This window comes from Heliangelus exortis, chromosome 3 (assembly GCF_036169615.1).
Source record: "Heliangelus exortis chromosome 3, bHelExo1.hap1, whole genome shotgun sequence".
NCBI lineage: Eukaryota > Metazoa > Chordata > Aves > Apodiformes > Trochilidae > Heliangelus > Heliangelus exortis.
The window spans coordinates 14,097,026-14,123,917 of record NC_092424.1 but is presented as its reverse complement, the minus strand read 5'-3'; the positions used below and the strand labels follow the sequence as shown (position 1 = coordinate 14,123,917).

The window sequence follows — 26,892 nt, the reverse complement described above, 5'->3', positions numbered from 1 at the left end:
TTTACCTCACACTCATCACTCTAAAAGTTTCTATGGTGCTATTAACCCCAATAAGGAACAAAACCCACTGTTGTGCTGCCAGTCAGTACTGCTTCCAGTCTCCTAAAAACATACACAAAAAAAACATACACCTACAGGTGTACTTCCAACTATCAACCACCAAACCTGGAGACCACTACGTTTTTAAAAATTAGAATCAGAGGCACGAACATCAAACTCCACTGCTCATTTACTTGATTATCAACTGAAAAGTTTACAACGGCAATATTTTCTAATCAGAACTCAAATCTTTATTTACTGAGAGGTAAAACTGTGACTTAGAGCAGAGAAATAACACAGGTGTTGCAATATGTATGCCACGATAGTCAACTTTACAAATATGTTTTAAAAATAATTCTTAGGCATTCTTCACTTTGCCTATTTTCCTGAGGTAAGTTTCTGGAATGAATTAGGTACAGGCTAAACTGAAAGAGCTTCTAAAAGTCCAGTTGTGTTCATAGTGATGCTCAGTAACATAGCAGGTTATTGAATAGTAAATATTCCACCTGTCTTCCCTTGAGCACATCCTATAAAAACCCAACAAATTGTTCTGGTGTCTAATTCATCTTCTCGGGTAAAATCATATGTACTCCAAATCCCAGATAACCCTTTGGCTTTAAAAAGTCTGCAGAACTCTTAAAAAACAAAAAAAACCAAACCAAACAAAAAACAAAACAACTAAAAAAATCAGACATGGCAATACAAAAATGGCAAAGGAAGGCAGGGAGAGACTGCTTGTCTTATATGAGGTGGTGCTCACTTCCTCTTGGCCTTCATTCATAACCAAAGTTAGAAAATTAAATTGATTGTTTATTGAGTAACTGATGACCCTATATACTTGGAAATATAACACAGGCATAACCACCTAACGGGTCGTAGCCATGACTCCCAAGATGAGAATGCATCACAGAAATGCACCCACACAGGGCAGTATTTACAAAACTGCCTTTCTGCTGTGTTACAAACTCTGCACTCTGTGGGTCTCTGTCAGTCTGTGCTGAACACTCATAATTCTCTAGGAACACTAATATCTGTGAAACATTTTATAACTCACACTATCAGCACACAAGGCTTCCTGCTGTTGTAACCACTGAATCAGCTGAACTACTAGCACCACTAATGAGAATTTACTGCAGAAAGGAAATGTCTTCGAGAACCAGGTTACCACACTTCAGTAAGTACACAGTAGGACTTGAACCAAGTTCACATCACCCCTCAGCTCTACAACAACCAAACTAAATCACTACCTGCTTGTACTGCCAGTCTGCAGTGAATGCCATCTACTACTATAGATTGAGTAGATGTATATAGGCACTACTATATCATAAAACAGGTTGCAAAGCCTGCAAATAAATTTATAGGGAACTATTAACATTCACAGAAATTGGACTGTACTATTAAGAGGCTATCAGTAGCACATAGCAACCAAATACATTTATTGATGTGGTGTCTTGTATGCTATTCATAGGAGAAATGTTGACTTCTCTATTAAGAGCAACATGATAAATCTTACAGATTATCTTATTACAAGATTCTGTATCATGTATGCAAAATAATACAGAATATTTCTCTACAAAATAAAAGCATGAGCAATCTACACAAAAATGTATTTCCTTGCCTCTTTTTTACACTACATTACAAGGGTACTGGGCCATTCTTTGGTATTTCTCTTCTCAACATAAGAACTAGCAGTTCAGAAGATGGGAGAATAAATACATTTGGAGGTACAATCATCAAAAAAATAGGAAACCGAGAATCCAGGAAAGGAAACATAAATATTTAATCTATTTAAATATAATACAAGGATCACTCAGAAAATGCTTGAGCAATGCAAAAGTGAACAATACAGTATATTTCAGCTCACTTCTTGCTCCCTCAGTAAAGGTTTGTGAGAGCTCCCACTTCTGTTCTGGAGACTTCAGTAAATTCAATGGAAACAAAGAAGTAGCTTGAGGATTGCCGTAGCTTTATTGATAAAACACACCATAAATCATTTCACTGTCTCTGTAAAGGTTAAAATAACAACAGAAAATAATGCAAGACAGACACTTTCTTCTAGCAATCCCTTTTTAAAATCCTAAGTGAAGACCTCAGGCTTTTCAACTGGCTGGAATTTCAGAATTAAGTTTGATTTAAAATTTAAACTGTGGGTCATTCAACAGTCAGAATTATCAGTATTTCTAAACACAGATAAAATACTTCATTTTCTTTGCATCACATAGGAAATGACCAAATTCTTTTTCTCTAGATCCTCACGTTAAAAAAAAAAAAAAAAAAAAAAAGAGTGGTCTTTTTTGCTAAAGTAAACTGCTCAAATTTAACACTGGCTTAAATACAAGTGAGTTACATGATATTTATTTATATTTCTACATATGAGGGCACTGTTAGCATAATTTTATGCCTTCTGAAACATGCCATTTAGAAACCCTAAACTGAATTGAAATGGTGTAAGATGCATCACACACTGCAACTGTCAAACTCATGCATTCAGCTCTTGGTTTTGGTAACATAAGAGCATGAATTAATATATTCTGCTTGACAGTAATTTTTTTCTGGACAACTTTCTAAGTAAACATAAGAACACATAATTCTTCAAGACTCACATTTGACATTAAAGCCCTTAACATCATGAAACAGACTCTTCCACGTTACAGTACTTACTCTGGGGGAAGAATAATATACAAAAAAAACCCCACGAATCCTCCCATCTTCCCAAATGTTTCATATTATTTTTCTGTTTGAAATAAATTTTCTTACTAGTTGCAGATCAGTGACCAACACTTTCCAAAAGCTTCAAAACACACAGACAATTCTAGCTTGCTTTTAATTAATTAAAATGTCATTAGTTTACCCATCAGCATGACTAAAACCAGTCACACAATGCAGGCACGAACACTTCATCCAGAGCAGTCAATAAAGTCCAGAAGCCTCCTCAGTAACAGTGACAGAGCAGTCCAAATGAAAAAGAAAAGTTTTTGAACAAAATGCTTTTCTTTCAGCTGCCATTGGGACAAGTCATCATATCAGAATGACAGAATTATCAGAGTTGGAACCTCTAGAGATCATTTAGTTCAACTCTCACTAAAGCAGGATCACCTAGAGCACATTCATTACACAGGACTGCAACCAAGTGGATTTTGAATTATCTCTAGAGAAGGCGACTCCACAACCTCCCTGGGCAGCCTGTTCCAGTGCCTTGACACCCTCATAGTAAGGAAGTTTTTGTTTAAATGGAACTTCCTATGTTCCAGTTTGTGCCCACTGCCCCTCATCCTGTCACTGGGGACTACTGAGAAGAGTCTGGCTCCATCTTCTTTGCACCCAGCTTTTAGATACTTTAGATACATTAACAAGGTCTCCCCTCAGCATTCTCTACTCCAGGCTAACAAGTCCCAGCTCTGTCAGCCTTTCCTCATAAGAGAGATGCTCCAATCCCCCAATCATCTATGTTGCCGTCCCTCTGGACTCCCTCCAGTAGTTCTCTCTCTCTTGGACTGGGGAGCCCAGAACTGGATGCAGGATTCCAGCTGTGGCCTCACCAGGGCAGAACAGAGGGGGACAATGACCTCCCTTGACCTACTGGTCACACTTCTTTATGCAGCCCAAGACTCCATTGGCCTTCCTGTCAGAAAGGGCACACTGCTGGCACATGGACAATTTACTGTCTATCAAGGACCTTTCTCCTCTGAACTGCTTTCCAGCAGGTTCACCCATAACCAATATTGGTGCTTGGGGTTGTTCCTCTCCAGGTGCAGGACCCTACACTTGCTCTTGTTGAACCTCATCAGATTCTCCTCTGCTGAGTTCTTCAACCTGTCCAGGTCATGCTGGATGGCAGCACAGCCCCTTGGAGTGTCAGCCCCCCCCTCCCACCTTTGTATCACCTGCAAGCTTATTGAGCAAACTCTGTCCCCTCATCCAGGTCATGGAGGAGCATGTTGAACAAGACCAGACTGAATATTTCCCCTGGGGGACACTGCTGCTTACAGGCCTCCAACTCAACCCTGTTCCGTTGATCACCACCCTCTCAGTTCTGTCACACAGCCAGCCCTCAGCCCATCTCACTGTCCACTTATCTAGCCCACATTTTCAGAGTTTCCTAATGACAATGTTATGGCAGACAGTATCAAAAGCCTTGCTGAAGTCAAAGTAGACAACATCCACTGCTCTGCCCTCATCTAGCCTGCCAGTAAAGACACCACAAAAGGCAACTGGGCTGGTCAAACTTGGTCTCCCTTGTGTGAATACATGCAGTCTTCTCCTAATGGCATTCTTTGCTTTCACATGTTTTGTGATGACATCTAGGATGATTGTTTTCCAACACCTTACCAGGGACAAAGCTGAGATTAACCAGCCCACAGCTCCCCGGGTTTTTCTTCTTGCTCTTTTTGAAGACTGGGGTGACATTAGCCCTCCTCCAGTCCTCAGTTACCTCTCCTCTTCTCCATGACCTCTCAAAGATGATGGAGAGTGGCCTAGCAATAACATCTGCCAGCTCTCTCAGAACTCATAGATGCAACCCATCAGGGTCCATGGATTTACTAACATCCAGTTTGGCTAAGTGGCCTCTAACCTGGTCCTCCTCTGCCAAAATAAAGTCTTCCTCTCTGTAGACCTTATCTCTTACCTCCAGGGTCCAGAATGCAAGAGGGTTGGCTTTTGCAGTGAAGAATGAAGAAAAGAAGGCATTCAATAAGTCCACCTTTCCTGTGTCTTCAGCCACTAGGGTACCCACCTCATTCATCAGCAGGCCTACATTTCCCTTATTCTTCCTTTTATTATTGATGTACTCAAAGAAACCTTTCTTGCTCTCCCTGATATTCCTCACCAGCTTTAGTTCCAAGTGGTCCTTAGCTTTCCTCATTGCATTCCTGCATTCTCTATGTTCCTATATTCCTCCCAAGTGGACCATCCTGTTTTCCACATTCTGTAAATTTCCTTCTTCCCTGTAATTTTTCCCAGAAGACCCTTACTCATCCATGCAGGTCTTTTACCTCCTCTGCTTCATTTTTTCCTCCTAGGGATGCACGAGTCTTGAGCTTGAAGCAAGTAGTATTTGAAAGCTGCCCAGTTCTCATGGGCATCCATACCTTTCAGAGTCCTGACCCCATGGTATTCTAGGAAGTAGATCTTTGAAGAGGCTAAACTTCGCATTCCTGAAGTCCAGGGTTGTAGTCTTGCTTATTTCTCTACTTCCTCTACATAAAATAGTAAACTCCACCATTTCATGGTCACTACAGCCAAGGTCACCCCCAACTTTCACATCCCCAACAAGACCATCTGTTAACACCAGATCCAGCAGCACAACTCCCCTTGTAGGGTAGAAAAATCAGCAAGCTGTCATCAACACTCTGCAGAAACCTCCTGGACTATGCATGCCTGGCTGTGTTGCCTTTCCAGCAAATATCTGGGTGACTGAAATCCCCCACAAGAACCAGGGCCTGTGATTGTGAGGATACTTTCAGCTGCCTGTAAAAGGCCTGTGACTGCACAGAGATCTTTGGCTCATCACATCTATTCCCCATACTGCACACACTGTTACAAATGCACTTCAGCTGGGTTAATGGTCCTGCCACCTTTTTGAAGGGAGAAGCCCTGACTCCCACCAGACAGCTCTTGGATGCCTCTGCTGCTGCCAGCCTATTATCCCCCATCTCCACTGAGACAGCAGGCTGTAGAACCTTCTACTACACTGTCCCTCTGGTCCTGACATGCCACTCCCAGGCTCCTCTCTAGTAAGCCCGGTTTTACCCCCACCCCCTTCAAGTCTAGTTTAAAGACCTTACTATGAATGCTCCTAGCTCCTGACTCAGGAATCTTTTCCCTCTTTGAGACAGGTGTACCCCATCTCTTCCCAGCAGCCCTGGTATCTTGTAAAACAGCCCATGGTCACAGAACCCTAAGTCGTGCCAATGACACCAGTCACGTAGCCATGCATTAATCTGTAGGCTGCTCCTCTTTATCCCCTCATCAATTCTTGCAACAGAGATAGAGGCAAACACTACTTAAGCTCCAGACCACCTAACCAGCTTCATTTCCCTTGGACTTCTTGTAAAAATCTCACCACTGCCTATCTAAAAAACCACTAATGGATTGTAATCCGAGGGTTTATCCAACCAGGGTAGAAAGTTTTTTCTGTACATCCTCGACCCTGGCACCAGGGAGGCAGCAAACGTCCCTATGCAGGGGTCTGGTCTACATATCAGGACTTCTGCTCCCTGCAGAATCAAATCCCCTAGGACAAGGACCAGGCTTGCTTTCTTTACTGCAGATGCTTTGATCAGAGGGGTGGTCCAGCTAGACCTCAATGACACCTCAAAGCTACAGGGATTTTTGTTCTCACCTTTATCCTGTTCCACTTGCAAAGTACTGCACACCTGTGGCACCTGGAAGGTGGTGTAGTTGTTGGATAGACACATTTGCATTGCCTCTTGCAGGCAGGAATATCTTGCCATTGCTTCCTGTCTTCCAAGGCACCACATCGACCATATACACATATACATGTGTCTTTCCTTGTACTGCTTGCTTTTTTTTTTTTTTTTCCTTAAAAGGTGAGCATCTTATATCATTGCTTTTAGTTGGAACATTAATAATAGACGGGTTTGGTTTTGATTTTTTTTTAATTCAACTAACCAGACATATATTCTGGCTTTCACTCTTCGCTGAAGTCTCCCTGGTTTACAAAGCAATTCCCTTTATGTATCAGGCCAAATATTTTATAAATTTTTACCATTACACAGCTGAAGGCCAAAGATTATAATGGTATTTCTGGCATTTATATTATGTAATACAAAAACTAGCTGTGTAATGTTCAGAATTATATCAAATAATTCAAGGGTTGATTAAGGGAAAGCAGAGCAGTTCTAAAAACTTCAGCCTTCTCTTTAAAAGCTATGTTGAATGAAAGCTTCAATTGGCATTGCATCTAATTCCAAAACCAGTATTTGTGTGGATGGAATAATGCATTTGCTTCATTATTGTCTCTTCTAAGTGACTGAGGCTTTTGAAACTGTACTGTATCAAACATTACATCCTGGAATGCTGTGAGTTACAGCTAGTCTGGACTTGGAGACTATTTCCTACCCAATGTAAGCATTCACACCTCAGTGAAAGTAATGGGGCACTTTGGGGTGCAGGTAAAGATTCCAAACTACTTTTAGGTTCCTAGCACTGAACGTTAAACAACCATACTGATGACAGCTACTGATCTGTACCCCTTGTCCTTCCCCTTTTCTCCAAATTTAGCAGAAAAATATGTGAATTGAGAACTTGCTGGTTCGGGATACCTGAACATAAGGTGTATTCCCAATACTGTATTTAAATTGTTACTCCTACACAATTCAGTGTGTTCCTGTCCTGTTCCCTGCTTCAAGCAATTTACTTGATTGTCCTATTCAGGAAAAATCCTGCTGCTACCAGAGCTCCTCACACTACCAAATCCATTCTAAGGCACAAGCAAAGGGGTTAAAGATGTGAGTTTACTTAGTTTTATAGAAGTTAACATGCAACATGAGAACAGATCTAGAAATTAAGGATTTCCAGTTTTTTCCTTCAGACTTGTAGACCATTTTGTGCAACAAATCTGCATCTTTTACACAGAAAATTAACCATAGCTTTTTTTTGAGCATAGCAGATATCTGAAGTATTTTCCAAATCAAAATGGTGAGAAAATAGGTCAAGCAGAACAAAAATTAGGTGTACTGCTACAGAGTCTGTCAAAGGAATAGCTCCAAGCAGAATGTGAATATAATGCTGAGAACACACTTCTCTCAAAACAGTTTGTGAGTAGAAACAATAATAAATTGTAATAAGTAATAAATTAAGTAAATAAGTAATAAATTAAGTAAATAAATTAAGTAAATTAAGTAAATAAATAAATAGTAAATAAATAAGTACTATACTAATGGGGAAAACATATGTATTTGAAAAATATGTAAGATCATTTCTGCCAATAATTAAACACACAGAAGAGTAACCAGTCAGAAGTAAAAAAAAAAAAAAAAGTCATCTACTAAGTCACTGTGTATTTCTGACTCATTTTCCTATGTGCAAACTATGGACAATGCTATGGTTATTTATGCTGTTTGGTGGCATTCCTTTATTTGAATGTTCTGAAATTTTACTACAAGACTGAATGCAAACCACAGATATACAACAGTTCTTAATCTGCTATCTTGCCAGTTGGGGAAAATACTAGAATGCAAAATGACGATTTATTCCAACATGTAAATCATTTCATAGTTGTAAAAAACTGGTGTAATATTTAAAGTATATATGCTTTATAAAAGAAAATGCCAACACAACTACATTTTAAATGCACTTAAATGAAGTAATACACAAGCCTATTAAATCCTGACTATGCTACTGAACAAAATCACCTCACTAAGATATTCACCTCATTTTTGGCTTTAGATTCAGTCTTACAAGCCTAAAATCATGGTTTGATCCCATTTCATAAGCATGGATGGCAACGTACCATTATCAAAGTCTCCCAAGTGTCAATGGGATTTGACACACAAGCATTTAAATGCTTTGAAATAATTTATTATGTTTGGACTCTTCAGTGAAGGACACTCAGTTACAAGAACTATGTTTGCCTTGAACACATAAAAGATAGAGTCCTTTTTATTTTTAACCCAACCATGTTACTCTCAGGGCTTCTCTAACTAGGCCCTCACAGTGAAAAGTCAAAACTCAACTTCAACAAAGAAAAAAATACATGAAACTCTGTTACATCATCAGAATTCAGGTGGGCTTGACTCAGTCTTTAACTTTTCAGTATTTCAAACTGTACAAAAAGGCTAAACAACCTCAGCAAGAGAAACCCAAGAAGATGGACTGTAATACTGCCTAGGCTGAAAATATCAATTCATTCATGATCTCTACCAGCTTCTTCATTTTCATGCTTCAAGGTTTAAAAACAAGTTTTTGCTGTCTCTCAAACCTGGAGTTTGCAGTGCCCACACAGCACACCAAGCTGCTGTTCTGCCCTTCCTCTGGAATTTAGTTCAAATGACAACCCAGGGGTTGTACAGTGTTCAAGCAACCTTGTCCTCTGCTCTCACCTTGTCAGCATGCAAATCTGATTTTTGTAAGCAGCAAATGTCATACCCAGTGGAGTGCATTCAGCATTCCCCAAACACATCCTCCATGCACAAATCTCCCTTTATATTTCCAGTAAGATACCAAATAACTCTTTACAATCTCCTATGCATTTTCACCTACTTCATAACTACACTTGGGTAGCTGTACTCATTTGTACTTCTACTAACCAGGTCTAGGTTGCATCACACTTCTCCACTTTTACCCAAATACTTTAGGAAGCAATTCCATTTTAGGATTTTGAACTGTTCTAGTGCAGAACATTCTGATTTATTAACAGTTGCAATTTCACATTATGTCAGTTTGATAAATTATTTTTCCAGTTTTGGGGGCTTTTTGTGTCTCTATAGTACATATAAATATTTTCATATGAGTGCTGTTCCAAATTTAGGTTCAGCAAAATTAATGTTTTCATGAAAAAAAAAAAATCAATTTCTCTTATATTTCAGTCTATGTGGCAGCTCTGCAAAGCAGGGTGTACATAGCTATCATTCACAAATAATAACTATTCATGCAAAGCTCAAAGAAACTTTACTTTTTTAAAAAAGAAGCATTTTTATGAATTTTATAATATTAGCAGTCCAGCAATACAAGAAAGTGTTATAAAATAATTTGCCAAAACATAAATAAAACCTGCTCATCTCATTTCCTCTCAGAGAAACTAATGAGAAATGCAACTACGTAAACACCACGCATGCTGAATCGCAGGGGGGTTAGTTAAGTGTTTAGCTTAATAATCAAACGTGCTATCAACAGCAATAAATCTTGTTTGGAAACAACTTTGACATAACAAATCTGTTGAGTTAATCAGTGACCCACAAATCTAAGCTCCCAAATGTAACTTGCTTGATCTACATCAGTCTACTTTTGCAATTTAAATGTGCAAATTCTGTTAATTCATACAATTAATTCAAGACAAGCACAAACTTTCTCTTCTGAACTACATAAAATCCATTGCCAGCCTGTTTTAAGTAAATAAATTATAAAGATCTCTCAAGCATCTTAAACATTACCCTCCAACATACTATCTACTGCCTCAGTATCTGAAGTAAAATTGTAGAAAGTATTGGTATTTACCATTCTATAGCGTGAACATTACTCTATCATAATTCAATTACAGATCAGCAATGAGTGCTTTTTTCCAAAGAGTTTTAAGCAGTATGTGGAGAAGTTTGCAGTGTCTACATAATTAACAAGATAGAACAAATTTTGTGCCTAGCCACTTGACATTTTCCTTGTAAATTTATCACTAAATCCTTTATGCAGATACAGCAGATCTAAAATTCAGTGGCTGGAGGACAGAGAGAACAAGGTCACCCCAAACTGTAAAGTTTTATTCTCTGATAGAAATAAAAATAACTAGTTTTTCTTTTCTATTTGTGAGGACTCAAAAGAAAAGGTAGCAAGGACACTAAAGAACTGATCAAAATGTCAATGTGCTTAAACTCCCCCCTCCTTCAAAGTTTTGCCACGGTCCAAATCAATTCCTGAGTGCAGGCATTTGTGAAAGCCTTCCTCAGGCTCCAAGGCTTGATGACAGCAGCTCTTATTCCACCCCTGGCCAGGTGAAAGACCCTGAAGTAAGACAGCAACCACTGCAGAAGGCAGTCTGGACCAGCTGTACAGGTAGCTCACTTTTCTCTACCAAGTTTGTCTTGGTAATCTAGCAATGAGAAATGAGCTCTGTGGGTTCCCTTCAGCGGATGAGAGGGCAGAGAACAGCACTTAAAGGGTGCCAGATATAGAGCTGGCATGAGACTCCCTCACTTAATGCCTTGTGCCTTTTTCCTGTTTCACACAGCCTGCTTCCCGGCCTCAGGCAATTGTGTTTCAATTCCTAGATTAGAATGAATTCAGTATAGCCATTTTGCTTTAAAGTTCATGGATTTTAAACACTTAGTGAAAAAACTACCCTTCATCCCATGCCAGTAGAAAGAAACCTTCACACAGGATGGTATTTTGGCTTTTCCATCTTCCACGGTCCAGACTAAAGTAAATGCAAACTGTAATGTAATGTACTTTTCACAGCTGTCATTTTCACAAGGTAGCTTTTATTAAGTGTTTAAAAGAGGCATCTGAGATTTCTTTATATGAACAAAAACAAGGGTAGCACAGCACTCACAGAAAGCATTGTTTCAAAATTTGAAAATTATGAGAAACACAACACAGAAAAAGTGTGGGAACAAGCGTCTATTTTTGATTTTTCTCTACTAATCAAGACTGAAGGGATAAATGGCAACGAGTACACTTATTTCAAGTAATTCAGACAGTGGGAACTCAGGGCCAAGTTAAATATTTCATTTACATGCATGCAGAACAAACAGCAAAGGCCCTTTCCTACAATCAGCTTTTTATGCATTTCTAAAGGTAATCTTAGGCAAAGGCACAGTAACCAAACACAGAGTGATCATTAACAGTAGGGTAATAAAAACGAGCCCCGGAACATTACCTCATCCTGAACTCTCATCCAGATTATGTATAAACTCTGTATACAAGGAGAACACAAGCAAGTTTTAACTATCTAACCACAGTGACATGCTCCAGCTGTAAACTGTAAAATTAACGTGGAGTCCTAAATGTAAGCAGGAGTCAAAAGGTGTTTTAAAATTAAGTAAACAGCAGCGTCAGCTAGTAACTCTTCAGTCATCTCTAGTCTCCAGGAAACAGAAAATGAAAAAAAGAAAAATAAATGTATTCATGGTCTGCATGACATTTAAGTTTATCATTCATCTACGCATCTTTTTCAGTTATATCTGTTACCCATGCAAGGCTTCTGAAAGGAAACCACACCATCTTCCCTCACCCTCCATTTTCACCAAAGCACCACAGCAGTTTGGGAAATTAGGTGGCAGGTACAAGTAAAAAAGGTATGTCCAACTATGGCACTAATAAATAGCAGATATGTCAACTATGAACTCCACATGCAGTTTTTCTTGCCATCTTACTACCCAGTACTTCACACCCTTGAGCAGTAGGTTAGTAGCCTTAACAGCTGGTGAACAGCAGATGGGCAGATGGAATTGTTGGGTCTTATGAGCATCATTTTTCTCAACTCAATTTATGAACAGGTCTTCACAGTACCTTTTTGCAACCCTGATGACCCAAGGATACAGGCAAAACTGATTTTGGAGACAAAGGTAATATCTAGGTAAATACTTAGAAAAAGCCACTCAGCTTCCCCATATACTGAAGAAAAACTTGTGTCTCCAATAAATATTCAGTCATGCTACTAAAAATATAATATCTACCTTCAGAATTTGTCCTCCGTGGATGATGAGAGACAAGAAAGCTAACCAGAAGAAAAGAAAGCACTGTTCATTAACAGCTAATAATAACTATCAAGGTAAGGATCATTTACACCCTTTCCTTTAGTCCCTTTCTCTTATTGCCTTTACAGACACCAAAAGAACACAAGTCATCACACCTCCCATTTGCGACCTTACTACATAATCTTAAAAAAAAAAAAAAAAAAAAGTACAAATCTATTTAGGCCATAAATTCACTAAATAATTTATTGGTTGAGTAGCCTTAAGTAGCTCACAAAATATTAAAAAAAATAATCAAGATACTTGATTTTGTTTTTATGAAATTGATTCCAGGAAAAATAGCATTAGAACAGTCAAAGTTGCATCCAAACAGAAAATATTTCTTTTATAGCTGTTTTCATCTTGAAAACAGATAAATGCAAACATTCTTCTGTGCTACAGTAAGTACATACACAATTGATCTAAGTGCTTCAGAAGAAGCCATTTCAATATTTATAATTCTCTATCAAAAGCTGCAAAGAAATCAAAGTTGTGTCTGTGTGCATGTATATATATACAAAACCACCACACACTTTGTCAACATTTCCATCACAACAGAAAGGCTACTTAAAAGCACTTTTGTATTAAAGTCTAAACACCTTGATAATGCAAGTCAGAAACCCACTGCTAAATCAGTAAACTGAAATAAAAAGGACAGAAAAAATGCTAGTAAGAAAGAAGCTAAATCACTTCCCATCTCAATGGCACCTAGCAGTGTGCTGGGAACCTGATCTGAAGACACACACGCAAATAGAAATTGAAATTAAAGCAGTATCCGAAAGCTGCAGGTTTAAGTTTCTCTAAGTTCTAGTTCTGGTTCTAGTTCTATTTAGTTTGGGTTTCCAGTTAAAACAGTTTCAAAAACAACCAGTAATTTCAGTTATCTGAATTTCAGACACACTTGAGGAGACATGTCACCTAAGGCAAACGAATCCTGACCTGTAATGCCCGAGTTCTCGTTACACCACTACGTGATGGAATTTCCAGCATTTTATTTTGAAATAATGATGTAACACATCAGTTTTGTTTACTATGACAATATTCATGACTGCATGTTTCTTTTGCCTTTTAAATCTGTCCTTACAAGCCACTTCAGCAGGACAGGAAGTGTTAATTATTCACCAGAAAGATTTCTGGTCTTTCCTGAATTAGTCACGTGAGAACATTAATAGTCAAACGAGAGACTGCATCACAGAATAATGGATAATAATGGGGTCCTATCTTCATCAAGAGAGTGCTGCTAAACCACCTGAGACTTGCAGATGTGTAATGCAGGCGGTTCTTGCTCTTCTAATTGCACAGGAACTCTTCTGATTGAAACAAACTTCACCCACCTACCACAAACACTTCCTTCTATGCCAACATCCTTGGGAACAACATGTTAATGGGTCAATATTGTCCTAGAGCAAGTTCTGATTTAAAACAAACACCTCTCTCTAAAGGACAGAGGTGGAGAAGCTGTTAAGTACTCCTTGCTACCAGGTCTTTCATTCAAGGCTCCTAAAGCACTGCCAAATTTAATGAAGAGTGATATATATAATTCACTAATGAAGGAAAACATGCAAAGGGAAAAGCATGAACCACACCACACAGTGCAGCAGCAGAAGTAATAATAAACCCTTTCCAAACTTAAATGCTACAAAGGGGGCTTTTATTTAAAAAGCACAACATTTTACTATCTTTATGGGTTTGCAGTCTCTAGACCCTTAATAAATGTAAGATATATTTTAAAAAAAACAACATTAGAGGTGTAATGTCTATATACTTGGAATCACGCTACCCAAGCAGAAAAGATCATTCCCAGTGTCCAAAAATAAATAAATTGCTAAGTGCAGACAAAAGAAGAAACAAACATAGGGTAAAATTCAAAACTTTCATTTCTAACAACTAAATAATTCTGGAAAAGAAATGCACTTCTCACATGCTTATTTTAGAGTATCACAAACACTCCATGTATTTAGCAACACCAGGAGCTACAAGCAACAGACTTAGTCCACTTCCTCAAATCAAATGAGGACTCAACTTGTACCATCTTAATTATTATTTCAAAAGCAAGTTCCATTTCAGTTACTTTGCAATGAAGTATTACTGACAAAGGCCTAATGCCAAGAAAAGATACTTGAAATCTTCAAATACTGTTGTTAATTGCTTTTCTTCTAAAAACTCAGAACCTAGAGAAATTACTGAGCATATAGGGATTAATTCTAGAAGCCCTTTAATCAGCTATAGCACAGCTGACTGTTCATACACACATCTTTGTAAAAAGAAAATAAAACCCCAATATTTCAGCTGCCTCAAAGGACTACTACATTTTAAATTTTCTAAAATTGAGCATTTTAAAAATCAAATTCAGATGCTTTCCAAATAATTTTTTCTATTAAAAACTGAGTAATTACAATAACATGCTTGCAAAATAAAGCCGTAGACAACCCTTACTATGAAAGCATACAATGTTAAAGATGTTTTCACTCATCCTGTACTGAAATACAATCAAAAGTTGATTTTAAAAATGGAAATTATCAGCTTTTAATTTGATTAACATGATTCAGAGCAAACACTGGAAACCCACCTGGACGAACAAGCAAACATTTGCTGAAACACAGATAATTTTAGAAACCATTATTGTCCATTAGTTCACTGGCAGAGATTACTAAAAAAAAGGTAACAGTAGGACATTCAGACAATGAACAAGCATTACTGCATCTGACACTAATACTTCTTGAAAACTGGTGTCAGCAATACCTGACCTAAGACTCGCCTTCCTCCAGCTAAAAGTACATTTCATTGAAACTTTTCTTTAACAAATATCCAGTATTGCTCAAAGGCAAATAATTGGTTTATCAAAAAGATGAACTCCTTAATAGGTACAGTACCTTGGACCAAATACATCATCAACAATTAGAATAACAACACAATTTCCAGTACTGAAGGACTCTTGCTAAATGACAGCATTTTGCCTACTTTGTATATGCAACTTCCTCTGAGACACCTCTAACAACACATAATTACAGATTGAAATGCTGCTGTTATGGCGACGGGGCTGATCTCAGTAGCAGTCATATTGTGAAAGAAGGTTGTGTTTTAGCAATTAAGCCAATGCGGACATGACTCTGGATTTGAATTCTGCTTTTTTAAAATGCACAATTAGGAGGTTATCATGGAACCAGCCTACTTTTTTTTTTTTTCCTTCCTTCTAAACACTGCTTCCAATCTAGCATCGCATTCCTTTCTTCCTCTTCCCTAGGTACTTAGCAACTAAATAGGACTTCAACATTAAAACAAGCAGGAGTTAGCAGACCCTCAATTAAACAGCTCATCCAGCAATATATACTACATAGACTAAAGAGCTAGAAGAGAAAGGAGTAATAAATCATCTTGTTTTTCTCAGTTTGACCTTCATTAAAATTATTTTAGGAAAACCAGTTTTTATCTCCATTCAAAATTTTTCACTACTTCCACTTACTCTCTTTAATTTACACCAAATAATCACTAAAAATTACACACTAGCCAGAGTGTATTTATCAAAGGATATTACATCAATGAAAGTAATCTTGAAAATATATTCCTTTAAACCACTAATAAAAAGTGCTACAACATTTAGCAACTGAAATTTATCTTTCTCCTATGGGCCTTGATTGCTCAAGTTCACAGCATGCATATGGTGGCCAGACCAAACAGCAGGAGGTAAACAGGAGACCTACAGTTCTTTCATAAGTAACGTAGGGCAGCAGTCCCTGATGCAGAGAAGCCCCCAGAGAGCTGATTAAATGTAAAAATCCATCAACAATTTCCTAACACAACTACTCTGTACAGGCAAGTTCTGCACTTACCACAACATCAGTATTCAGACACTATTGACAGAGAGATTGAACACAACCGAAAATGTCTTCCTTGTCCAGCTCATGGAATACTATACCTCTTCAATTCATCCTTTTTCCTGAGCTCAGGTTAAGAATAATTCAGAGTGAATGGAGCTATGGATATACAGTTTGCCTTCTGAGTTACAGAATTTCAAAAAACGTGTTAAAAAAAAATAAAAATTACATTTAAACCCTACATTCCATAAGCATATATATCTCATCAATTCAAAGCTCTATCTTCTACTCTTATCTGCTTTAAAAAGCAGCACATCATCTACTTCCCTCTTGTTTGTTCCACTTGTAGAAACAGCATCTATGACACCAAATTTCATTGTGACTGATGAGGAAGTTGCAGTTGTTTTAAAAGGTTCCGGATGCATCTATCTACAATTAGCATTGCATCCATCTACAATTAGAAATTTTTCTTAAAAAGTTTATGTAAAGATTTTTAATAAATTCATGGTTTAGGCAAGTGTTTGTTTTCTCAAATTCTGGCTTCAATGAGGAAGTGGAGACATTTTTAATCAAGCAGGCCTATTTTTGTAAGATCTTAAGCAAAACACCCTCGTACACCAGCTGTTTGAAATTATTCATTCCTTAGAATTATCACACAGCAAGATTAAAAGAAACAAAATCAATTACTTTTTCATAAGTAAAGAGAATGGTTAAATTATGGAACTGCTTGCTGCAGGATGTTGAGGGTCAAGAGTACACGTAGATTCATCCAGTCATTATGCAAATTCATTTAAAAGAAAACAAGAAAGACCTATTAAGCCATAAATCCATAAAACAGAGGGCAAACTTATGTCAAACTGTCAGAAGCAAAGGAGATACACCAAGATAAGCAGCACTGCATGCTTGCTCTGTCCTTATGTTTGTTCCCCTGGCATCACTTATCACCCAGATCAGAAACAGGGCTGGATGCATCTTTGGTCGGATCCAGAACAGCTGTTTTCCATTAAACAGCAAAATCTCCTCTCTGTTTTGTCTATTCTATTAAGTACTGCAAAAGAAAGCATTGTTTTCACATTCCTAGAAAAGAGGTTATTACAGCTGAAATATGAAATTCAGTCCATCTGCTTTGAGTGCCAATAATCCCTATAGTTGTAAAGGTAAGCTGTTGCAAGAAAAAAAAAATTTAAAAAAACCAAATAAAATAAAAAGAACATAAATTTTTAAAAATCATCTCTCATCCAAAACACGGTACCTTCCAGCTGTGGTAGCAAAAGACAGTTGATCACTGTATAAAAAAAGTGAAAAAGATTCCTGTCTTTTGAGTTTAGTTGAAATGCCCTTCTAGAAGTATTATGACTGAAGGAAATCACAACAACCTCACAATTTATAATTCTTTATTCTGCATACTCTTATTCAAGCAGGGAATATGACAAAGTTTCACTCCCCCCTGCACAACCAATCTCTCCTCAGGTAAAATTTCTCTCTACCTCATAATTCTCAGTATCTTCTAAAATCCAAGCAAAGACTTTCAGTGTTTCTCCAACGCCTGTTATCACCTTCTGTAGCTGTTCCTGGTAAAGCTTATAAATAAATCAATTCCTCATCAGACTCTTTTTCCATCAGTTAAACACGCAACTGCTATTTGTGTAATAGCACCAATTTGGGTGACACACCAATAGTTATGTCATAGCAGTTTACCATGGCTTTACCTATAAACTGCTTCAAGCAGAAGCTTGACAAGGATTTGACAGAATATTTATTAAGCTCATCCAAAAGAAAATACAATATCTTAGTCTTTCTAAGACCAAAACAGAGTAAAGGTTCATAGCTGGCAAATTAATTATTCCAAACAATTGCAGTCTCCTGCAATAGCTGGCCTATGCATGTTTGTAATACATAAAAGCAAACAAGCTTTTATCTCAAAAAAAAAAAAAAAAAAAAAAAAAAAGTGGTTTAGGTCTTGTACAAGGTAATAAGTAGTCTTCCTAAAATTAAGTATCATTAATTTATTGATTTAAATCAATTTAACATTTTAGAGGGAAGAACTGACATTTCTGATCATCAATAACTGCAGAGAAACCCTGCTCCTCATACAGCACTACCCACACACAGCTATCCCAAAGCACCTTATTTGACCCTCACTGCTCACTCAGAGACCTCATGAGGCCAGATAAACAATAACCCATTTGGTAGTGCATACGTTGTCCTGCATAAAGTGCCAAATTCATTGCTTATTCTAGCATCTGATCCAAAGCTCCAGTAAGTGAAAGCCTGGCTAAGAAATTACATGACACAAGGCCAGTGAAAAATAATTCTCAAAGGGAGAGGTACGTATTTCAACAGTTTACTCAAGCCTCATTTAGGAACACATACGTGATATTTCAGCAGTGGTTAAAACAAAATTAGGTTTATGAACACATTATGTATTCACGATGACCTGAACAATTTATAAGATTAGAAAATATTTATTGAAAGGACAGTCACTGAGAGTTCAAATGGAATAAGCAGCTATAATCACACACACCAAAAAAAAAAAAAAAGATGGAAAAGACTATGCAGAGAGGAGGCTTCTCCTTCATGGCATATACATATATACAGTCATTGTTTGTATAGAAGCTAAAAGAAAGCTTTGGTAATACAGTCAGAAACTAACCAAGCTTATGTGAAATGATTCACCATTCCATCAGATGTTTGATTTTAGTAAACAAAATGGAGAAAAGAGCAAGATTGGCATGGCAGAAACCCAATGATACATAAGTGACTGGAAGATCCAGACTCTGAAATAAATTCTGGATTGGGCCTGCACAGAATGCTTGGGGCACAATGTCTCACCACGCATATGAGGCATACAGTGTCAGGGAAAGGCAGAACAAATGGTAGCATCCTGCAAAACCCCTGCTGACATGTTCTCAAACAGTATTGCCATTGGTTCTATCTGACTACAGTACCTTAAAGTTGCCAGAAATGAGATTAAACTAATCATACTGTGTTTTCAATCAACTTCCTGCTGGCTGCCACCATTTCAAGAATGGAATTCATTTGTTTTACGTCCATTAATGCATTTCCTTCTTTCTGGTTTTAAGGCAATGAATGCAATGGTATAGTACCAGTCTGGACCACAAATAAAAAAAAAATAAAATAAAAAAAATAAAGCAGTCACTACAGTACAAACAGAATTCTAAAAGTATTACCTGCTCTGATGTACTCCTTCACCTTATATGCTTCCACCATCCAAGGTGTATTTTAGCTTACAAGTCTCATCTATGCATGTAACTGTTTAATAGTGAAAGCCCCAGCTCTTTGATGAGCTATACAGAAATAAAACCTTTGTGGAGTCCTTTACAAGCCAATGGGGAACTGCCAACATGTAGTTCATTAAAGGATCATGCCTCATCTCTAATAAGCAAAATGGTTTAACTGGCATATATACATATAGTAATACATTCATGCATTTATTAACTTAAGAGTTTAAGATTTTATATATGCCATAAAGTGAAACTGGTTTTGGAAATCCACTAATCTAAGAAAAAAACCAATGTTACATGGTCTGCTAATCAGGGAGAGAAGAAAGATTTTTTCCAGATCGTAAGAATGAGACATTAAGCACAGCATAAAATCTAGCTGAAGTAACCTAAAATAATAACTTGCATGCTGCACCCTTTCCAACCTTTGTATGCTAGGCTATTCCACTAAAAATTGAGCTGGTGCAACTGACTAAAGTTTAAGATATAAAAAGAGGAAGAAAGGGGAACAAAATTATATCCAAATAAGTTGTGTGAATTTTTCATAACATGAATACAGATGAGGTTTCACAACTGAGGTTATCTGGGTAACTAAAATTATTTTGTAACATACAAAGATTATCTCAATTCTCGATTTGAACTTCACTTAAGCAAAAATGACAGAGTGGCCATTCTACAAAGAAGGGCAAGCCCACAGAAGATTTGAGGATCTGATCTTCAAACAAAAGGTAAGCAAGCATTGGCTGGTAACCTAAAGTAGATGTTTCAGAAGTTCTGAACAGTCTCAGTCAAGTCCCTTCCGTCAGCTGTTCATTGTTCAGTCTCTTAGATCTTGAAACATCAAGAGTTTAGTAGTTTTGCAGTCACTAGAGATTCTTGAAACCTACAGGATCTGAATTTCTAATATAAAAGCAAGCATTTTAAAGGAAGAACCCCTCCAACTTCAATGCAGTAAGTAGTACATACTAGTCTTCTCCTGTAAGCTCTTTGCATGCCATTACTGCCATCATGCACCCGAGGAGCTACTGATACCACCATTCACCAATAAGCAAGTTTTAGACGAGACCCAGAGCTTACTTCAATTTTAATGCTTCTTTCTGCATTTTCCTTTATGTTTCCCATCTTTGTGAGTTACTGCAGAAAATGGGCTAAGCATTACATAAAATCAATAAACTAAAAATAAAATAAAAAAAATTAAAAAAAAAGTCATCTTTTATACCTGAAAAAATATAGACCCTGTTGTTTGACCCACTGACACCAAATTGTTTTGCTACCTGTATGGTTCAGGCTCACTCAAGAAGAGCAACACCATGAAAAGATTTCTCAACCACTGGACTGATGAGGACCAGGAAACATAAAGCAACAAATAATATTCTACTACATTATTTACAAATTTAATGGAAACTGCTATATTGAAATAGAATTTTCAGAACTTTTCATAGCCTTGAATGTTCTGCCTACAAAAAGCAAATATGGCCCTGTTATTCCAAAATACAACTTGACAGACACGTATGTGATACGAAAGTAAAAGATAAGACTGTCCTAAGAGATGTTGCAAGTAATAACCCCAGTGACATCTAGAGCAGAATTCCAGCTTCAGATACATACGATTCTTTTTGCTACCCTGATTTACTTTCTCCACAAAGCTGGTATAAAACTGTGGCCTATGAGTACTCCTTCCAGTGCAACTTCACTAGAAGGGCATGTCTACACAGATTTACCAGCCAATCCTTTCAAGCAGTAGCAAGATCTAAGTAAGTAAAGACAAGATGACATTTAAGTTTTTTGGAAATGAGAAACACAACAAACCACCAAACTCTGGCAACTGACAGCACAGATTTGGGGTTTTTTTGGTTTCAAGTGAAAAAATAGAGTGTAGTTTACCACTGAGTATTGAAATGTACCTGGCTGACATTTAAAGAAACTGAAAAACAGATTAATTCTTCACTGTATTGGTGAAGAAAGTGAGCTCCGTTTCCACGTACAAGAAACACTGTGAAGGGGGAGAAGGCAGAAAAATACCATTTGGATAGCTGCATGTACAAGGGAAATTATTTTTTTTTTTTAATAGTAGCCTTAGAGGCAATGGGTTTTCTTGAGAGCGTTGTCACCATTAAGCAGACTCTAAGAACACACAGCACCATATTTTCTTGTCATTACTGCAACATGCTGAACTAGCCAAGAAGTTCAGTCCAATGAAAAAGTTCACTTCCAGCTTTCTGCAACTCTCCTTTCACATCAGTATCATGTTACAGACGTCAGTATTCTACATCAGAGATAGCAGCAACTTGCTTTCCACTACATCCCAGAAAATATCCAGCCTGACTATGGGATCCTAACAAAAAGGAAACAAACAAAATAATTTACTGTATATTTATAATCTGTCTTTCAGATCACTCCCGGAAGGGCCATGGCATTTGTTGCAGTTCAGGCTTCTGCCATAACTCAAAAATAGGATTTCACTTTAAATTCTGCCACTCCAATAAACCAACCAAATGCAGGGTGACATCACTAAATCACTCTTATTGCATCTCTTTCCTCTTTCAGCCTCCACTCCCCCAGAGTACTTTAAATTGCATGACATAAATCCCAAGAAAGTACAATCACGGGTAACTGTAAATCTCAGGTGGGTCCTCAGAAGTCTATCTAGTCACATACTCTTTGAACCCTCCATAAGCAAGAACATTAGGGACTAATAACTCTGATATACATTAAAGGTGCTTTATGAAAATGTTTATCTGCCAGCATAACATCTGCCATGATATATTGGATTAAAAAAAGAAAAATAACAATAATCAATATTGCTCGTGTAATCATGACTCTAGAGGTGAGAAGAGTGTAGCAAGGAAGCAGCTTTTCTTTTTTTTTCCACCTTTGGCAAACAGGAATGACCCTACTTCCTTCCTTCTAAAAGGGGATCAGCCAACAGCTAACAAGGACCTCATCTATTATGAATCTCTCTGCCTTCGTAAGACGAAGAAATGAGTATATTTTTGTCCTCAGCCTTTTTCCTTCATTAATTTTCCTCTCCTGGCGTGAATAGCTGGGAGAGCTCCCCGTTCCCGGGCGCAGGGCAGGGACGTGCCAGGCACCGCGCTCCAGGACACCAGGCCGGGCAGCCAGGGGCCCACACTACTCGCCTGCGCCTACGGGGAGCTAAAGGCAGCCCCGGAGAGCAGCCGGCAGCCCCAGAGGAGAGGCAGCCGCTCCAAGAAACCTGAGTGTCTGGGGAAGCGGTCAGGCCTCCCCCCGAGGAGCAGAGCTGCCGGGAAGGCCGCCGCCGAGGTGTCCGAGCAGGGGCAGCCCCCCCCCCCCCCCAAGCCCTCACACCCCAACGCAGGCACCTTCCCCCCGAACTCCCCCTTCCCCCGGGTCACCCGCTGTCCCTAAGCCAGGAGCTGCCGCCGCCGCCACCCCCGCCCGGGCCCCCCGGGACCACGGCACACCCCGCCACGCGCCAGGAGACAGGGGACACCCCTCACCCCCCGCGGGCACCCCCGGCGCCCCTCCCGGCACAGGCCAGCGGCCACCCCCGCCCCGGGGCGAGCTGCGGGCTCAGCCCCCGTGACAGGCCCCAACCCACGGCTACGACCTGGCCCGGCGCCCCGGCCGGCCGGCCTGCCCGCCAGGCCAGGGCCAGAGCCAGAGCCAGAGCCCGGGCCCTGCCCCCGCCCGGCCGCGGCCCCCCACCGCCTCGCCCTTCGCCTCGCTGCCCGACCCCCTCCCCGCGTTGAGCCAGGCCGGCCCGGCTCCAGCCCAGCCCTCTCCTCCCCCTCCGGCCCTCCTTACCCCCAGAAGCCGCAGGGGCAGCGCGGTGGCAGGCTGGGCGCCTTGCTGCGCTCGCTGCCGGCGTCTCCCATGGCGGGGCCGGTGCGCGGGGCGGCGGCAGCGGCGGGGGGGGCGCGGGGCTCCCGGCCGGGATTCCAGGCCGGTCAGCTGGAGCCGGGCGCGACCACTGGTGCGGCGATGGAGGGGGGACGCGGGGAGGGGGGGCGGCCGCGCCCTACCGGCCGGGCCCGCAGGGGCGGGGGGACGCGGTGCGGAGCAATCTGCGGCGGCCCCTCCCGCCCGCCGGTTCCTGTCACGACCCCGCTGTCGCAGCGGAACGCGCCCGCCCACCCTCCCCCGCCGCTCGGCCCCTGGCTTCACAATTCGTGTGAGTGTCTGTCCCCCCTCCGGCGCCCTGCCTTGCCTCCCCCTCTCCTGAGCGGGATGGTTTCGCCAAGCCGCCGGATCAGCTGGGAGTGGCAGATACCATAGCCCACCTCAGGGGGAGTCGGGTTAGATGGGGAGCAGGAAGTAGGAGAGAAACAAGTTTGGAAGGCACCCATAGACTCGAGAACGGAACGAGCTTCTTTGTAAAGGGGGGGCCGAGGCCGGCAGGGCTGCCTGGGGCTGCCGCCCTGTTTTGCCTCTACCCACACGTCAGGCTGAGAGTGGTACAGCCCGGGAAGGCCGGGGAGTGGGGGTGGGAAGGGGGGGGTGTGGGTGCCGGCGCTGGCAGCGCATGCGCGGAAGGCGCGCGACGCGGAAGCTGGTCGGTGGCGCGAGGGTCCCGGGGGGCCTCCCCCGCGCTGCCCAGAGCCGGGGGGCGCTGGGTGGGTCCGCACCTCATCACCTGCCCGGACCGGGACCGGTGCGCGCTGCCGCGGCTGCCTCTGAGAGATCTGGGTGTGGGGATGGGGGAGGTGGAGTGGGCTTCCCTATGGGCTCTGTTTGCGTTCGTGCTAGGCCTCTCCGCTGCGAGCTGGAAAGGAGACCTGGAAGCCCCTGAGGGCGACGCTCCTTCTTTTTCCTGTTTATTTTGTAGGCGTTCGTTCTCGGTTTTCCTCGGTGCGAAATAAAATCAGTTACGTGTCTAATGTCCGTGGAGATTTCTTGGCCTGCGGTCAACACCACTCAGTGAGCGAGGACACTAAGCTGAGGGCTGGCTGAAGCCAGGAGAAAGGGGCCATCTAGGCCCTGGTGTTCTGGCCCCAGAGAAAGGGACCTGCGGGAGGTAAGGTATGGCAGGCAGGCAGGCAGAGAGCGGGCACCGTGTGTAGGCGCTTACCGGACAGGAGAGGGGAGTTTCGAGGGCTGAGTAATCGAGTTTGTACTTCTGGTACGAGTTTAGGAAATGGCCTTGAGTAACCTGCAGTCTTGCACTGTCTGTACCTTGGTTTTGTACGTGATGTGGAAATATTGCGGCCCCCCTGCTAGAAATTGCCTTTTGATCTGAGTGGAACGTGCTAGGTGGAAAAATACTGTTGTGGCAATATTGAGGGTGGAATTTTGATACATTCTGGAGGTGCTGTTACCCATTTTATGCTTTGATTTCTGCTTTGCACACAAAACCAAGGTTATTTAACACTGAAAGTAATGAATATCCTTTACAGAGTATGTAGGTCTTTCGAGCAACTAATTAATTTTGTCAATGACCTTCTGACTTGAATATTAACCTTCTTAAGGAATTTTATATCGAAGTAATTCATGAGAGAAAAAAGTAATAGTAAGATACGTGTGCACGTATGCTTAAAACTTTTTATTAAAAAGTTGGAATTGAAGTAATGTAAACAGACTTATATTGAAGGGAGTGGTTTGTGAGAGCATTTACTCATAATGGTTGTTTTGTCAAACCGTTGAGTCTGAGGTTACCTCCCTCCCTGTTGATGCATCAAGCAGGCTTTCAGTGTGTTCTTCCTCCTGTATACTTCAGCAGCTCTTCCTCAGCAGGGGCTTTGAATGCAGTAATGTTACTGAGTGTAAGTTCAACGTGGTACCATGTGAGATGGGATGTGTTGAGAGTTTTTCATTGATACAATAATTGGTCCAACTCATAGCCCTCTCTAAAGTGTCTGTGGCTCCACACCACCCTGGGCACTGAAGTGTGAGAGCTTCCTCTTGGCACAGCTTTCTGAGGAGCCCAACTGCTGAAGCAGCACTGCTGAGTGCACCAAGAGAAGTGAGTGCTTGAACAAAATAGCTCTGGCCTCATTAACTCAACCCTTTAAGCCAATAAGTGAACTGAATATTGTCTTATGTGCTGGCTACGTGCACTGCTACCACATCTGTAAATTACCTTCAGGTAAGGATATTCCTATCCTTAGTATCTTTAAAAAGAAGATTTGATAGTTTGTCTTTATTTTGCTATTAAAGCCAGTTCATGTTGAGTTAGCTTTCAAGTATTACAAGTGTGGATAAGCATTCTCTCGGTACTCTTGTGTAACTTTAAGTGAGCCTTTCTTGATTTTGGGAAGTTACATTAGAATAATATTAAAAATTTCTGAGCAATTCAGAAAGCCTTGCAGTGCTGTGGTAATTCACTCCAAAGTTAAACACAAGAAAAACATGAGCTTAGGAATGATGTTATGTGAAGCAAACACATATTAAGCATAATGACAAAGACACCTGAACAACTCTATCTCAGCCTACTACTAATCCCCTTGTAAAGAGGAATACTGGGGTTGGGGAGGAGGGGGTGGGAAGGAGGACTTTAGGATTATAGTACAATTGAATACTATGGGTCAGAGCAGAAGGACCACGAGTGATTCTATACCATCATGTTGTATGTGTATAATACATTTGTCTTTTTTTTTTTTTTTTTTTTTTTTTGTAAAGTACAACTTTTGTAACACTGGTTCTGTATAATTGCTGTATTTCCTATTTTGTTTAAACAATACAAAATTTAAATTACTGATGTATGCATTCAGCATTATTTCCTGAAAATTTTTTGTGTTAGTTTACATTTGCTTTCCTAACCCTTGTAATCTACTCTCATGTTTCTTGTAATCATATCCATCCATTTGCAGCCACCAGGAAATGTGTTCTTGTGGTGCAAAGTGACAGCAAGGGGAACTGTTGCTGTGTGATGCTTCTTCAGAGACTGGCAGGGAGAAAACTGGTTCATCTGATCTAAAATAAATGCAGTCATGAACAGGGCATTGCAGCCTCTGCTCAGTGTGGGGGTGCTTCCTTCAACAGATCCCCTGGGGAGCCAGGCCTCTGGCTTCCTGAGGATTTTTAGTTCTAACTGATATTCTTTTCTAGGGTTTTTTTCATCCAAGGAGTCCAAGACCCGGATGCTTTCTAAGATAATTTATAAGCATCCAGAGACAAATGGATAAACAGCACATAGAAAACATAAGCAGGGATAGGGTAGCTGGATAGGGCTAGGAATATTTATAGGAAGAAAGTCATCATATGGTCAAGATACAGCAAAGCATGTGGCAACCTTAGGAAGCAAATGCACATTGTCAACGTGCATTAGGTGAGGGAGAAACCTACTTGATGATAGAGAAGTAACTTGAAAAACAGTAATGCCAGAAGAGGAATAGTGGCAGCAGTTTAACAATATGATGATAGAAACAGATGATGGAATTGTGCATATCCAAATGCATGAAATAGATG

General features: G+C 40.3%; 1 protein-coding gene and 1 long non-coding RNA gene across 9 annotated transcripts in view; one reads left to right on the top strand and one right to left on the bottom strand.

Annotated features, from left to right (window-relative positions):
- ZFAND3 (zinc finger AN1-type containing 3) overlaps positions 1-23,693 on the bottom strand; it is a 140,361-nt gene extending 116,668 nt beyond the window's left edge. For 5 of the 8 annotated variants that reach the window (XM_071739357.1, XM_071739362.1, XM_071739363.1 and 2 more), the window contains exon 1: positions 23,293-23,472. In XM_071739357.1, coding sequence (XP_071595458.1) covers positions 23,293-23,363 — 71 coding nt within the window. In that variant the 5' untranslated portion in view covers positions 23,364-23,472. Of the gene's footprint in view, positions 1-23,292 lie in introns of all 8 variants that reach the window. The other 3 variants (XM_071739356.1, XM_071739361.1, XM_071739360.1) reach the window with 3 other exon arrangements.
- Positions 23,694-23,771: 78 nt separating this feature from the next.
- LOC139794149 (uncharacterized) lies at positions 23,772-24,365 on the top strand. Its single transcript, XR_011724979.1, has 2 exons — positions 23,772-23,942; positions 24,314-24,365. It is a non-coding gene; the product is annotated as an uncharacterized lncRNA (long non-coding RNA).
- Positions 24,366-26,892: the final 2,527 nt, after the last annotated feature.